The following is a 15,388-nucleotide window of genomic DNA, read 5'->3' on the forward strand; positions in this document are numbered from 1 at the left end:
TAAAATAAAACCTCAGCGATTTTTTTTTATAAAGTGTGGCGGTATCGACGCTGCACGGGCCGTGAAGTGAGCAGGTCTGAATAATTTCTGGCTGGTATTTCCACAACAGACAGGGGAGCGACATTCGTGTCTGCGATCTGGGGAAAAACTGTGTTTGGGTCCTGAAGGAGACAAGGCCCACTTCCAGAATGTCGCAGAAAACGACAGCAAACAGTGCAAGGAGACGTGGAAAGGACAGACGCGCCAGCCTCCAAGCTCCGCGGCCCCACGCGCCGGCGTCTCCGTGTCCGGAAACGCGTGACGAGACGCGTCCGGGGCCCGGGTGGCAGCGATCGGCTATCAAGTTCAATAAAATCTGAAATGAATTGTACAATGACACTTCATATTTGGCAGCCTCAGAATGAAAACCTGCTTTCACTTTGCATTTGGGAAGAATGAGTTAGCGCGACTTGGAGAAAACTTGGAGATTCGACAGGAACGCAGCCACAGGAAAATCATTACATTTGTTGGAAAATGAAAGGACATGATCAGCAGAGAAAATTAAATAATTCAGCTCTGGATCTCGAAAGGTCTAGAATTTACCCAACATAACGACACATAAAAAGAAAGCCGTGGAAAGAAACCCAGGCGGAGGGCCCACATTTTGTTTGAGTTTTGTATTTGTACCAAAGAGTGGTTTATCGCTTTCATGACCAATTAAGAGCAAAATTAGATACTGTAGATAGAGGGTCCCGGAAGATGCAAATTCGGGGCTCTGCAGGGCCACTTAGGGTGCACCAGTGACCCACACAGGCGTGGCTGCATCCCAAACCCCATGTGGCACTGAGGAAGGGCAGGGGTAGGTGTCATTTCTTGGGTCCAAACACTGTGAAACAATTTTCCTTGAATATCCTCATACCCGAGAACCCCACCCCATCCACTCCACCATTAGGCCTTGACTGAGCTCTTAGCAAAAGGCAGGAATTCGGGGACCCCTGGACATCAACCCATCCTAACAGCTCCAGGGACTACCTGCTACTCAATCTTCTCCCCGAGGTGGGTCCACAGAGCACCCTGCTCCCTCCCCCACCCTCTGTGCACCCTGCTCTGAGCCAGCATGTCCCTGGGACTTGGTCAACACTGGCCTGTCACAAAGCAATGAGCCACCTTATTTGATGCTTGAACCCCAGAGAACCTCCAAGCACCCACTGTGGACTCCTGTGCGGGGGAAAACCATGTCCATCGTCAAAAAGCGTGTTACTCCATAAGGGCGTGTCGTCCATAGAAAGAGGAGGGTCCGGTCCCCTGCCCCACCCAGGGAGGCTGGAGCTGGGCAGGGAAGAAGACAGGGAGAAGGAGGAGATCAAGAAGAAGACCAGGGGGAGGCCCGTGGAGAGACGTGGGAAGAAGCCGCACTGGCTTCTCGGCCTGGACTTGAACCAGGGACCGGGGGACACGGACGGGGACGAGGACAGAGACGTGGGTGAGCGCCCGGGGGAGGCTGACGGCGGCGGCCTTCGTCTTGACTTGGGTTTTGATTTCGCTCTTTTCCTTCCAGACTTGCCCGGCCCCTAACCCTCTCCTGTGGGGCCCCAGCAGAAGGGGCCCGAAACCTGTGACTGGCTGCTGGGCCTCAGTGGCCCTGCTCTGCGCAACCCTGTTTGGCCTGGCATTACCCACGTGGGGATGGGCAACTTTGGGTGTGTAACTGGAAACTATTTGAACAATATACGTTTTCTTCTCTAGTGCACACTAACTGTGGTAAAGTTATTTTCTGTTGAAGGTCTTTTGTGCTAGTGTTTGCCTTTCTACAGCAGATGGCAGAGCCCATTCAGAGCAGGCAGGTTTGGGGGTTCAGGGTGTCCCCGGCCCTGCTCTGTAACAGAGTGCCTCGAGCATACACGGGCATGAACAATGTCCCTGCATGGACAGTGCTCAAGGGAGCTGCTGCCCAGGGCTGCCCCCGCCGTCCAGACCTGACCACACTCCCCCACATGCCAGGGCTCCCTGGAGCCTTCCAGAGTGCAAGGCGGAACTCACACCCACCCCTGCACCCCACTGAGTGGAGTCCCCTTTGGCCCTGTGAGTCACTGCCCCTCAGTCTCCCGATGAGAAGATTTGACAATTTTGTCACATCAGATTTATTTGCTTTTATGGGTAGAGGTCAAAGCCACAGGTCTCCTTCTAACACGCCACGCGTGCCCCGTGTGGCCCCGCGAACGCCACAGAGCAGGGGCAGGAAGTCGGCCACATCTTGTGGCCTCCACATGCCATGAAGCTGCCTTCCCTAAACTGCTCGCCGATGTCTCTGGTATTGGGGTCTTACTCCTGGCCCATCTCCTGGCCACCAAGCCACATGATCTAAACCCTCCCAAGACAGCTCTGGGTTCTGATCAACACAGGGCGAGGGGTCTCATTTATACAATACCAGCAGGGCTTTTGAAAACTGATCTCATAGCTACAAGCTCATGATCTCTTCAGTATAAGCAATTATTCTATTTTTTAAATGACCTTTAAAAGGTTTATTATAGTGAGAGCCAACACCCGTGTTCACGCCAGCAGGAAATTGCCGAGCGCACGTTCAATTTCTTTGCTCCCTTTCTGTCCATTGCCAGGTAACTTCTAAAACCAAGGCAAGTCACGCTGAGATTTCAGACTAATGTATTTTAGTGTTTTTAAAATAAAATAATGAGAGAGATGCCATAGGGGCCCAAAGGGAAGGCTGCTTCATGCGGGAGGAGGCCCTGGGGGCGTGCACAGAACTGAGGCACCTGACGGGGCGTCCCCAGATTTGGTCCATGAATCCTGCACAGCCATTCGCTCAGACACCCCGGGAGGGAGGCCTGGGTCTTTCTCACGGGGTCCCCTGTCCCCTCACTCACTGGAGCTGGGATTTTACACTCTTCTGCACCCAGCGCCTCCCGTCACGCCTGGTCTTTAGTCTGTATGGGTAAGGCTTGCTGAATGATCACACGGTGCTCATGTTGGGTGAAGAAAGTCACCAAAAGGAGGTTTTTGCAGGGACAGTGTCCAGGCAGAAGCATCCAGGGGACAGCACGTGTTGGGCAGAAATGCACACCTGTGCAGGTAAGGGCAACACTGGGATCTGTCCAAGTGGGCTCCCGGAGAGACGGTGCTGGGCCCCCAGAGGACAGCCCAACGGCTGGGAGGCCCCGAGAGAGAGAGTCTTCTAGACTCTGGTCTGCGTCTGGCAACAGAAGGGCGATGCATTATCTGTCTGCACTTCACAAAAATAAAAGAGGAGATGATTATAATGAAGTGCCAGAGACCCCCGACCCTGGGGGTGGTGGACATACACACATTTAGCTCAAAATTACTTTCTCCAGCAGCTTCCTAATTGCAACGTATAACAATCCTCGCCGATGAAGAAGTAATTTACTGAAAGCCACACGGCGCCCACCATAGTACCAGGAGATTACTGGGTGCAGGATAAAGGAGATTAAAAAAAAAAAAAAAAAAACAGCATTCTTTAGTCATCACATGACAAGACAATATTAAATAATGGGATTTAGAAAGATTTAGACTCATTAAAAATACTGGAGTAATTTAGGAGTAATCTAGTCAATGAGGGGAAAATACTGTTTCCAAATCTAAAATCTCATATTCCACCTGGGACAAGTGCCAGGAGCCTGATATTGGACCAGAAGGGGCAGCAGAGTGACCCGCTGGCCAGGCACAGAAGTCGGCGTTCTAGAACACGATCCTCTCCCGGGTCATCACACACGAAAGGGACAGAGACACTGCTCCGTCCTGGAGCTGCGAACGGCTGCGAAAAGACTTCAAGTGACTTCTCATGGGCTGTTCTTCTTCTCCTGCGCATCTCAAGAATTTGTTTGGAGGACTGAGAAATCACCTCAGGAAAACAGAAAACAGTACTCACTAATCATCTTCCATTTAGCGTTTTCTATGAGTAAATAGGGAAATCATTTATAATCACATCCATTATAAAGAATTCAAATTATTCCACTCTGTTTTATTATCTATCAACAGGAAGCAAACTTCCCCACGTTGACGTTCAGGTGGTGAGTTGCTTGTAAGATTCATGCCAGTTTCAACAGCCAAAGGTCCCCCAAATCCAACAGCAGGTTGGCGCCCAAACCAAAGCAGGCGGGAGCGGGACCCGCCAGCCTAGGGGGGCACCCCCTGGGAGAAGTCCCCAAAGGGACGCAACCAGGTGCTTTCTGTCTCCTTGAATGCCAGGAGCAGGTGCATTTAGAGAGTGGCTTTCTGAGGTCCTGGTCACCTGTTCACTTGTTCTGACGTGTGGGCACAGGCCTGCCAGGCCAAGCAGGCGCTCAACAGCCAAGAGCTTCGACCTGCTGCAGGAGAGGGGTGCGGTGGCAGTGACAACACAGTTGCTGGCTGGGACCCTAAACACAGCCCTCTGCAGGGGTCCTGGAGGCTACTGGCAGGCAGAGCGGGCAGAACAGGCTGCCAGGACCCACGGAACAAGGAGCTTCTGCTCGGGCTGGGGTATGGCCGCAGGTGCCCTGGGGAGGAGGGGGGCGGAGCATCCTGGGGAGAGATCTCTGCACGCAGACACAGATGGCCAAGGCTGGGGAAGGAGCAGACCCACTTGGGGCCAGGAGCAGAGACAAGAGGTGGGGGCGGGGGGGCAGCATATGCCAGGAGCTGCCCAGGGGACACGCGCCGAGGAGACAGAAGCCAGGGCGGGTCCTGCCATCGCTGCCCCTTCTCCCCTCCCACTGAAGCTCCCCCGTGCCCTCATCACTGCAACCCAGGAGGGCAGACACCGGCTCTCGGGCCTAAAAGGAGCACGTCTGACTCCGCATTTCCACCTGGAGAAGGAGGGAAAGTGGTGAGGACAGAAGCGCCTGTTTCTGGGCAGGGACCCTGTTCCTCTTCACTGGCCAGAGGTGCCAGGGGCCCCCCGAGGTTGCACAGCTCAGGAGCAGGTCGCCGCCACAGCCCGAAGGCCGAGACCCTCCCCAGAAGGACCATCACAGAGACAACCGGCTCTGGGGCACGCAGGACCTACAGGCTCCCAGTTACTTCTGACTTGTGGGCAGCAGGGGTGCCTCATCTTCAAACCTCGTCCCACCGAAAGCTGCAAAGAGCTGCCATGGTGACGCGCCAGTGATGCCTCAACACGGGCTATTTCAGAGGGAGGCACCGGCGTGCGCCGGGAGCCGGGGCGCTGCGCAGCAGGGTGCAGGCTGGGATTAAGGCCCGGGGAGCGGAGGGTGCCACCCCCGGAGTTCCAGGTCCCAGCACAGAGACCCCGCCCGCCCCGGGCAAGGAAAGCAGCCGGCGGACAGTGGCGAGAGCGGCAGCGAGGAGCCGTGGCGCCCAGGCGCGTGCTGGCGTGGCGTGGACAGGCCAGACTGACGAACTACAGTTCGTCCCCAGTACACAAAGGGCCGCACTCCCCACTCCCACAGGAGCGCAAATCGATACCCAGCAGTCTCCGCGCACAGGGCGCAGAGCCGCGGCGGCCACTTCTCCCCAGAGGTGGATGCCACTTGCCCAGAGGTCAGTGCAGCTCCCGATGAAAGGAAATATAAATTGATGGGGTTTAAGTTCTCTGAAAATAATGTTTATTTTGCCAAAAGATAGCACCGGGGGTTCAGGCACATTTCAAATCGAGGTGACACAGTGAATCCGCGGAGAGGGGCAACCTCCTTGAAGCGCCGCGGGCGGGGGAGCGGGTCACCGGGGTGGAGAGTGAGATCACATCAGACTCTGAGGAGGTTATGAAAACAATTAGGAGTTAATGAGTAGACACTGGCAGGGCGAGAGAGCAGAGAACAAATTGCAGGCTGCCTGGCTCTACCCTCGCTCCTGTCAAACAAAAGACCAAAGGTGTCATTTAAAAAACATTAAATGATTGGGTAGGAAAGTCCAAATTCCAACGCAGAATAAATAAAAAATGGAATTTCATACCCTAGCATTAAGCAGACGGGCTGACAGCGGCAGGCTCACCGGCCACGGCAACAAAAATGGGGGCGCATCGGGGCGCCCTCCCGGGAAGCAGGAATGCTCGTTCAGCTCTAGGGCATTCCAGGAGCCGGGGGAGCCAGAAAAAGTCAGAGGGCTGTGACCACACAGCCCGGCACCTCCAGGTGACGGACAGGCTTCCTAGCCAATGGAGCCGACTACAGTGCAGAAAGCCGCAGGATGTGTGGGAAGCAAACAGCAATTCCACACAAAAGCAGTCTCAATCAAGCCCCGGCATGTGGGGGGCAGAGCGGAGATTAGTAAAAAATCCAAATGAAGCATGATAAATTTTCAAAAGATGAAAGGCAAAGGAAATTAACAATACGGCGTAGCATGATATTGGCAAGAACGCAGAATTTCTAAGCTGGAGGGAATCCGTCTCTTCTAAACTGCTTAATAGAAACGGGGCGGAGCGAGTTAAGAAGGACTCCCGTACACTGTGGCACCTGACAGGTTCGCGTCTCTGAGGAAGTATAAGCATGCCGTCCACGACTTAATCCTGCTAACAATATGTATTCATCTGGCAGAGCCTCATTTTCCTAGCTGGAAGAGGGGACTGGCAGCCCAGCTACTACATTAATTATCCCAAATTATGAATAAGTGGGGTGTGAACGGGACTGCGCTCCACTGAACTTAATAAAGTGTCCAAAAAAAAATGAGACAGAAAAAAGAGTTTAAAATATCACACAACTGGCGTGCTAATTCAGGGAGCTCCGATTCGTTTAAAATACAAAGACAGAGCACTTCTAAAGGACTGACTACCCAGCACACACTCAACAGATGTCTTTTAAAAATCCGTCTCTGCGCACACTTAAAAGAAATGACTCCCCAATGCCAGCAAATGGCAGCACTTGGTTCTTTCTTGGGCAGCTTTCTTTGAGGCTCGCTGTCTATTTTAAAGAGGTGGAGGGTCCCCCTGGGAAGGCAGAGGGACCCCAGCACACAGCCTGAATTCCTTCCTTCGCTTTACCCATAGGAGGAGAAAACTCCAGTGTCAGAAGGAGCCAGAACTGCTGAGGCAACTAGGCTGGCCAGGCAGACCCCAGAGTTGAGAGGGAAGGACACGGGCCGGAAGGCCGGGGGATGGACACGCCTCTTGCTGGTGGCGGAGAGAACCACGTGCGGGATGCACCTGTCGGAGCCAGGTGAGCCATGAGGTCGCCCTGGGGCACCCCTAAGCCAGCGAGGCCTTCCTCAGTTTAAAACCCAGTTTTTTCATAGAGGAATTCCAACAAACATTTAAAAATTAAGCAGCTTAGATACTCAAATGAAAAACAAAGGTCAGGATGGGGAAAACAAGAATGCGTGAGGCTAACCGCCAGCGGCTCTTACACAGGAGAGCAAAGACAGGGTGATGCAAAGGGAGGGCGAATCCAGGTAGACACCTGCTGGTGCCGCTGAAGCGAGCAGGGTTGTCCAGACCCAGGCCCAGCACGGCCGCTTCTGCACGTCTCGAGGAAACACTGGAAGGGAAGGAGCTTCCTCCCGCCCCAGCGGGCACACAGCACGGAAGGGTTGCACGTGACACACAGACAGCACTCGGGGGGGGCAAGCTACGGGGACCCCAGAAGTGAGGAGGGCCGGGGCCCAGGGGCAGGCCAGCCCCCATGTCACAGGAGGCCCCAGACACAGCACAGCTCGCGGGCACCGGGCAAGAGGAGGCTGAGCCCAGGAGAGCGGAACCCAGTGAGCTGACCCTTTGGTGGAGCTGGTCAGCCTCAGGGGGTCCTCAGTTGTTCAAGACCAAGCAGCGCTGACCCACGGTCTCTGCGTCGATGAGGGGGGTACCTGTCCATGGGAAGGTGTCACGCGCTGCCAAGGCACAAAGCCGGACACACTCGTGTCCATCAGCGGCTCTGAGACCGCGGGATCTCGAGGGCAGCAGCGAGCAGGGACTGGCTGCGCAGAGGCAGGGCAAGTCCTGGACGGAAGACCTGGTGTGGCACTGGATGGTACTTCACGCTCTGTGTCCCTGTCTTTGAGGCACGGTCAGAATAAAGAGATGAAGATTCCCCCCCTTCAAGCTAGTCCTCCTGCTGTTCTGCTGCGGGCTCCAGACTTGCGAGAGGCAGTTTTTAACAGAGCGGGAGGAATGCTCAGCCCCACCCAGCTCACCGGCACCCTGGCTTGTCCTTCCGTTCCTCAGCATGGCGGCGGGCAGAGGGGCCAGCGGGAAGGCCATGCAGAGAAGAGAGGGGGTTCCGGGGGGGGGCACCCAGCAGGCCATCTCTCGAAGGAGGCGCTGAGATCACCCAGCAGCACTGGCCCGCACAGCCACTGTCACAACATCGCAGGCAGACAAATGGCAGGGGTGGCATTTTTTTTCCATCTTAATAAAATATAAACATTTTAAACAAATGGGAAGACCTAGGGTCACCCAGTCTCTCAGCCCCTCTGCATTCGATGTTGGGGGGGTGATCACACAAAAGGGGTCTGGTACCCTGTGAGTATCTTGGAATCCTATGAAGAGATCACGTTCAAAAATTAATTACTCTTTATTGCTTTACCTAATCAAATGATGAGGACTGCTGACTTCCCTAATCATTCAACAGGAGAAAGGACAATTGATGCTTAAAAATGCGTGTCTCCAGGCGCCAATCATGCGCCTACACGTCACGCAGGCCGGGGAGCGCTGGCTTGGGCGACCCAGACGCGCTTCCCCAGCCCTCTCTTCTCCGCCTCGTCCCGACTCACGGTACCACACCGAATGTATAGGAATTCCCCAGGGAAAAATAATTCCCCCTTGAATTATAACAAGGTCACATGCACAGTCCACGGAGAACAACACTGCCCAGGCCGGCATCGGTCACCCTCCGGCTCCAGGTTCCACAGAAAGCATGTGATGCGCGAGCCTGACATGCGTCTCAGGCGTCTCTAGCAAGCGCGGCTGCGGCGGAGAGCCAGGGCCGACCCCCGGCCCCCCAGTTCCTCAATTCCCCAACATTCCCCACCCCCGGCAAGGCCATGCCCAGTGATCCCTTGGCCTCCCGGCACCATGAATCCACTCATCCCGTCTTCTGCAGGGACTCTGCGCGGGTTCACGCTGCGAGGTTACTGCAGACATCCAGGCCGGGCCCAGGTCAAGAGCATCAAGCCGCTGACTGCCCTCCCCTGACACCCGCTGGCCCATCCGGGTCTTCTGACTGGCAGAGTACAAACTCCAGAACCAACTGGTTAATCAACTGTCACAAAGTGAACCCTGCAGGGTTCAAGGTGGGGAGAACAGGCACCCCCATGCTGAGTCTTCTCCACAAGCTGGAACAGCTTTCTCTTAACTTGGCCCTTGTTGCAGGTTTGTGCAATGTGCCATCCGAAGAGGTCTCCATGCCACAGTAAGTTCAAATTTTAAACAATCTATCAAAACCCAGAGCCAATATATCTACAAACTCCATCCCCCGGGAGGCGGCACGCACCTGTGGGCCCTGTGTCTGCGGCTCACCGAGGAAGACCCAGTTTTTGACGTGTGGGCACTGACCAGCCCCCTCTGTCCTAAAACTAAATCTCTGAAGCAGCTCCAGGCCCGGCTGCAATGGAAGATCCCAGGAAGGACGGGCGGGTGTGAGGTCCAGGCGCTTCTGTCGACGATTCGGTTCCCGAGATGCACAGACTGAGCGTGATTGAGCTTCTGCTCATCCCTTTGAAAAGCTTTTTCATTATTACTTTTATCACAGCCTTAACGGGCAGCAAAGGCTGTGACGAGCGCACTGCACTACACGGGGCAAGGATTACCCTGCCCCGCAACCCATCTGGACAGCAGATACGTTCCAGCCCCTTCGGGACTGGGCTGGTATCTCCCCCGCAGCCTCTCGTGCCCCAGCACCCGAGCTCAGTCTACAGAGCAGCTCTATCTACACAGACACCACAGGCATCACCCCAGCGCCGGTGCAGGAGACATCAAACAAGGGTCGGACACAGGAACAGCTTCACCACCAAGAGGAGGAGCGCTGGGCTTCGTGGAAGGCCACGGCTGGTGATCATACAGACTCAGGCCCGTCCTAGCAGCTCAGATTGTGTCTTTCCCAGGACCTCAGAGCACTGGAAATCCGGACACCCACAGCCACGAGCCAGAGAACAGCTCAGCCAGGAGGCTGTTTACAGAAATGAAAACCAGACACAACCTAAGAGCCTCCAATAGGAAAGTGCTTAAAAAGTCAGGATTCAAGCATCAGGGAATCAGCCACCTCGTAAAATAAGCTCTTGCAAAACCCTGGAGACAGAGAGAAATGTGTGGAGGAAGAGGAAAGCGATGCACTACCGCTGCGTGTGAGTACACGGGGCGTGCACGCCGGGGTCTGCGCATGGTGGCTTTGAGGAGAAAAAGCACAACTATAAAGACAGAAAAGCTGACGGTGAGACAGGTGAGCCCCAGTCGTGTGATAAGTGATCCTTCTTTTCCTTCATTAACATTTTGCTAGTTTCACTCTTTAACAAAAGATCACATTTACATTTAAAATGGGCCATTTTCACAGACATGAAGTGAGGGCTCCTTGTTTTGTTTGTTGGTGATGGGGTGGGGAAAGAAAACTTGCTGGCCGCTGGCGGGACTGTGAGTCTGCTGTGGAGAAGGGTGTGGAGACTCCTGGAGACACCGGGTCATCCAGCGACCCCACTCGCAGCCGCTTCCCCAACACGTGACGTCAGGACGCCCTGTCCTGCCCCCGGCCCGCGGTGCGGCTCACGGCAGCCCCCCGGAGCCCACTTCAGGCCCCGGGCGCGGCAGGGAGGAAGTCGCTGCAGGTGCACTTGCAAAATGCACTGACCCAGCCACTTCGAGGAGGTCGTGCCTGTGCGACGAGGACGCACCTTGCGGGGACGACGCCCGGCGAAGCCAGGAGGGAAAGACAGTCACCGGATGGCCGGCCTCGCTGTGGAAAACACACAACCCAGGAAAACGCGGCGAACACGACATAATCACTCACTCTGAAAGCCACCGAGGTTGCGGGGCGGGACAGGGTCTGGGAAAGCGGATGGCAGCTCGGGGCTGGGCGGGCGCAGCGTGACCACACGCCGAGGTGTGAGGCGGCGGGTAGGTCAACAAGTGATGAATTGATAAAATTTGACTAAACAAAAAAAAAAACTGAGGGCCAGGAAACGTCCAGTGTCGGTTTCCTTGGCAGGACCTGGAAGTTCCGCGTGGTCAAGGAAACACGAAGGCAGCAGAGGAGGAGCAGGAGGCGCGAGGCCGGCAGAGCCAGGAGCCTGTCACTCGCGCACTCCCAGCCGGGGGGCCATCACCTGTGACACCTGGCCCGAGGGGCTCGGAAACCCTGTCACTTCTGAGCCAGCTGGCGCCGTCCCTGACACGCCCAGACATGTCAAGTCAAAGAAGCTTCTCAGCATACAGCCTGCAGATGTAGCTTGGAAACAGTCAAAAAGCAGCCAAACCTTTGATAAGGAAGGACTCTGGATGAGTGAAGACAAGTAGGTTAAGTTCCCCTCGCGGCAGGAGCTTATTTCTAAGGAAACGGAAGCTCTGCTTTGCGGAGGACCAAAGTCACCTGCAGCTTTGTACCGTGAGGACAGAGTCGTTTTATTCCCGGGCACTTCCTTCCTGCAAAGGCCAGAGGAAAACGGCACCAGCAGGGAAGCCGGGACCCCAGAGGCCTCCCCAGGGCGGACACAGCCTCACCCACCTGTCCCCACCTCCACCTGGGGCCTCCTCCAACCAGCCTTCACCCCGTCATCCACTCCCTGGAGGAAGGGCCCCTGAGCCCGGCCTGCAGCGCTGGGGACAGTGGAACAGACACAGGAAACAAGTTTTTATGCAAAATTGAACAGGGAAAAGTGGAAGAAATTTGAAAGCATGAAGAGCAGAGCTTTTCAAAGGTGGGTTGAGATACATGAGCCATTCAGGAAATAAATTCCATTCCTGCCAAACAGCGGATTGTTTCTGGGGCAACACAGTCACTGAGAACAGACTCAGGACCCCAGTCGCCAAGGGGAAGACCAGGAGCCTGGCGAGGCACAGGGCGGGCGCGCTGGTGAGGTATGTCAGCCTCCCGCACAGTCGCTCGCAAGGAGGTGGACGAGCCCCCGCACCCCCAGAGAATCGATTTCTTATAGTGGACCGTGGTCAGTTTCCCTCTGCAGAAAGTTGTAGAATTCCCAGCCCCTGACAGAACAGCAAATTGGGTCTACGTCAGAGGATCACCTTTCCGAAGATCATCCCATGGAGCTGTGGTGGTATTTGTGGAATTTAGCAAAAATGCCAAGGTCTGCCGTCACTCCAAATGCAAAGCCCCTAACACCCCAACCTAGCCCCTGAACCCCACAGCTGCTCAACACACAGCACCCCAGCGCCAGCCCCAGCCTCGGTCTGGATGCCCCTAAGGGGCCTGTGGCCGCCCACCTGACTCCTCCCTCTCCTCCCCTTGGGCACACACGACCGACCATCTCTGGCCTGGTGTCCAAGTGCACGAGCTGCCGTGTGCACAGACCAGGGTGCTGTCCCTTCCGTGGGGAAGCTCCACGAGGAAACAGCGTGAAGTCTCACAGCCCAAAGCACCAGGCCCTGAGCTGTCCCGCATGGACACGGAGGACAGGCGTACACCCTGACCCGGACAGCCTGGCACGGTGGGGCAGAGCATGCCGCCCCAGAGGGGCCCAGGGCAAGGTGTGAGCCCCAGAACTGGGTGCCCAGACCCCCAGTATCACTCCACCCGCCTGGCCATGCACCCGGGCAGGTTGGTGGACACCTCCAGGCGTCTTCACACAAAAGCTATGCCTACGCCTGCTCCCTGGGGGTGAGGCCAGCAGAAAGCTCACAGAAGGTGGAGAGCCGTTCTCAATGGTTGCTTTTCCAGCTCTTGGGGCTCAGGCTTCTCCTCATCGCCAGTGGTTGGAGAACTCACCCTCCAGAGGCTTCCAAACGCCCAGGTGGTGGTGCCCTCTAGGGGAGGCGCTCTGCTTGTAAGACCTGCAGGCCTGGGGGTGACTGGGGCTCTGAGACACAGAAGCTGGGATCCCACAGTCAGTGGCTGAAGGAAATGGTTGGGGGGTGGTGAGGCGGGGGGCTTTGGCAGTGGGTATGGTGTGATCTGAAGACCTGAAGATGGGACCGTTCTCCTTAATCATGTACTGTGTTGCCAACCGCAGTGACCTCAACAATTATAAAACAACCAGCCTCCGGGACCACCTTGGAGAAACAACATGGAGCCCAAAGAAAGCCCAGTCTTTTCTCACATTTCCTCCATGAAAATGATCCAAATACAATTGTATTTCCACTGCAACAGCAAAATTTCAAGTGTTAAAAGAGCAGACAGCAGGACCCCCGACACAGCCACAGTCTCGAGGCTGCAGGGCACCCAGCGCAGAAGTACAGGACCGGACACCGGCAGCACAGGCGCTGATTCCAGACGCGCGGGCACCTGGACACGGACCGTCTGCACTGAAGCTCGCACCCCAAAGCCAGGGTCTTAGAAGCCAGGTCTTAGCTCGTACCCCAAAGCCCGGGCCGGGGGGTGGGGGGGTCTGCCAATCTCCAAACACCAAAGGACTTGCCGTCGAGGGAGGGAGGCAGACAGGAGTCAAGCCAAACCAACTTTAATAATGTCAGAATATATTTAGAAATCTAAAATTATTCCTGGGCTCCAAACTTCCTGTCATTTCTATCTATTCTTATACTACATGCGTCTGTTTTCTAAATGCCACCAGAGTGAGCAGGGAACGCACTAAATTTAGGGCTAATTTTAACCTGGAACGTGAAGGTGGCTTCAGGAAATATCAAGTTGCCAGAAAAATTAACCTGAAACTTCAATAAACACAGCACAACGTCTTCTCTGAACAGACTGACACAACAAATTCACATAAAAGTCAAGAATGATCCTGAGGAAGCCAATGACGTGGCCAGAGTGGCCTCCCCTCGGGGACCAGGGACCTGAGGAGCTCCGTCCTGCTCAGGGACTCTGGCCACGGGGGCCACAGGGCGTGGCCGTGGTCACACCCATCCTAGATCCAGACCGAATGGGGAGCTTGAGAGCTGGCACGTTCCCCAAACAGTTTTAAGACAACAGCCAGAAAGACGCTTTCTGAAATTGAACAGAGAGGACGGACGGCCAGGTGGCCAGGAGGAGCGCCGCGGGAAGCTGCAGCGTCTCTTCTGGAAGATACTTGCCCTTGAAAGAAAACCGCAACTACAAATTGCTCCTGCTGCAAAGTCAGTCCCACAGAAACTTCCAGAACAGGGATGTCTTGGAATGTGCAGCTCCTGCAGCTGCTCACGGTCCTGCGCCCTCACGCCCGGCATCCTGAGGCCCCTCTCGGGAGAGGCAGCTTCCTTTCCAAGGCAAAAGTGCATGGGAAAGGATGCCAGGTGGAGAGAACAGCAGGAGGCGGGAGACCCGGTCCGGTCCTTCCCTGCCCTCCCGAGCAGGACAGGAGGTGACACCGGCCACTGCACAGCCTCAGGTCCAACTGACATCCAGGCCACGCCTCGGCCTCCTACCCCGCTCAGACGCCGAGCAGCCCTAACCCGCCATGAGCGGGACGAGCTCCCATCACTTCCCTGCATTGACAGGAATTCGGAACCTGTCCAGGCCAGGAGCGGAGAGACAAGCCGGGGCAGTGTCTGAGGCACTCGTGGGGGAGCAGAGAGGAAGCACAGCCTGGGCTGGGGGCTTCACAGGAAGCCGCCCCCAGGCCTCTCCCGCAAGCTGGAGTCCAGGGCAGGCTGGTGGACGCGCCGCCCGGTGGTTGATGGGGCCTGCAAGGTGGTCCCGCGTGCAGGGTCCTACCTTCACCCTGACGGTCTGGTCTGACACGCTGCTCATCATGGCGTTGATGGACTGGAACAGCTGCACCAGCGACTCCATGAAGTCGGCCTCTCCCTTGTTCTCATACAGTCTGCAAAGGAACACGGCACTTGGTGGGGGCCGGCACCGAACCCCACACTCCCCCCAACCCCCGAAGGCCACGAGGGTGCTGCTGGGGCAGGCTAGCTTGTCGGGGGCTGTCCCCGACATCCACAGGATCGGGAACCTGATCAACCCGGGCCACTCAGGGTGGGGATGCACCTTCGCAGCGGGGAAGCTCCCTGCGGCCACACTGCTAATACTGCTCTTTTCACTAGAACATGCATTTTATAAATCTGGAGAAGAGAAATAAATAGAGAGGGAAGGACGGGAAAAGGGAGAGAGGAAGGAAGGATGAGGAAATTCAGCTGGAATTCTTCCCCACAGAGAAGACACGATTAATATTTCGGGTATATTTCCTGCCAGTGATTTTTAAGCCCAGAAAGTCACATGATTGACATTCACAACGCTTAATTTGCCTAAATTCAACATGACCTTACAACTGTTTGAAATGACACTATAACAGTAAACGCTAAACTACTTTAATGCAGAATAATGTTACTATACAAACTCATCACAGAATTGGTGAGAACTGGAAAACTACTGAGAGGTGGAGCATAATCAATAAATAGATATTAAGG

General features: G+C 55.4%; 1 protein-coding gene across 11 annotated transcripts in view; it reads right to left on the reverse strand.

The window, feature by feature from the left end:
• DOCK1 (dedicator of cytokinesis 1) overlaps positions 1-15,388 on the reverse strand; it is a gene marked incomplete at both ends in the record, with an annotated part of 334,004 nt that overhangs the window by 229,901 nt on the left and 88,715 nt on the right. For all 11 annotated transcript variants that reach the window (XM_084245683.1, XM_084245678.1, XM_084245686.1 and 8 more), the window contains one exon: positions 14,691-14,799. In XM_084245683.1, the coding sequence (XP_084101809.1) occupies positions 14,691-14,799 (109 nt within the window). The remainder of the gene's footprint in view (positions 1-14,690; positions 14,800-15,388) is intronic.

Source organism: Talpa europaea (assembly GCF_964194135.1).
Source record: "Talpa europaea genome assembly, chromosome: 10".
NCBI classification, from domain to species: Eukaryota; Metazoa; Chordata; class Mammalia; order Eulipotyphla; family Talpidae; genus Talpa; species Talpa europaea.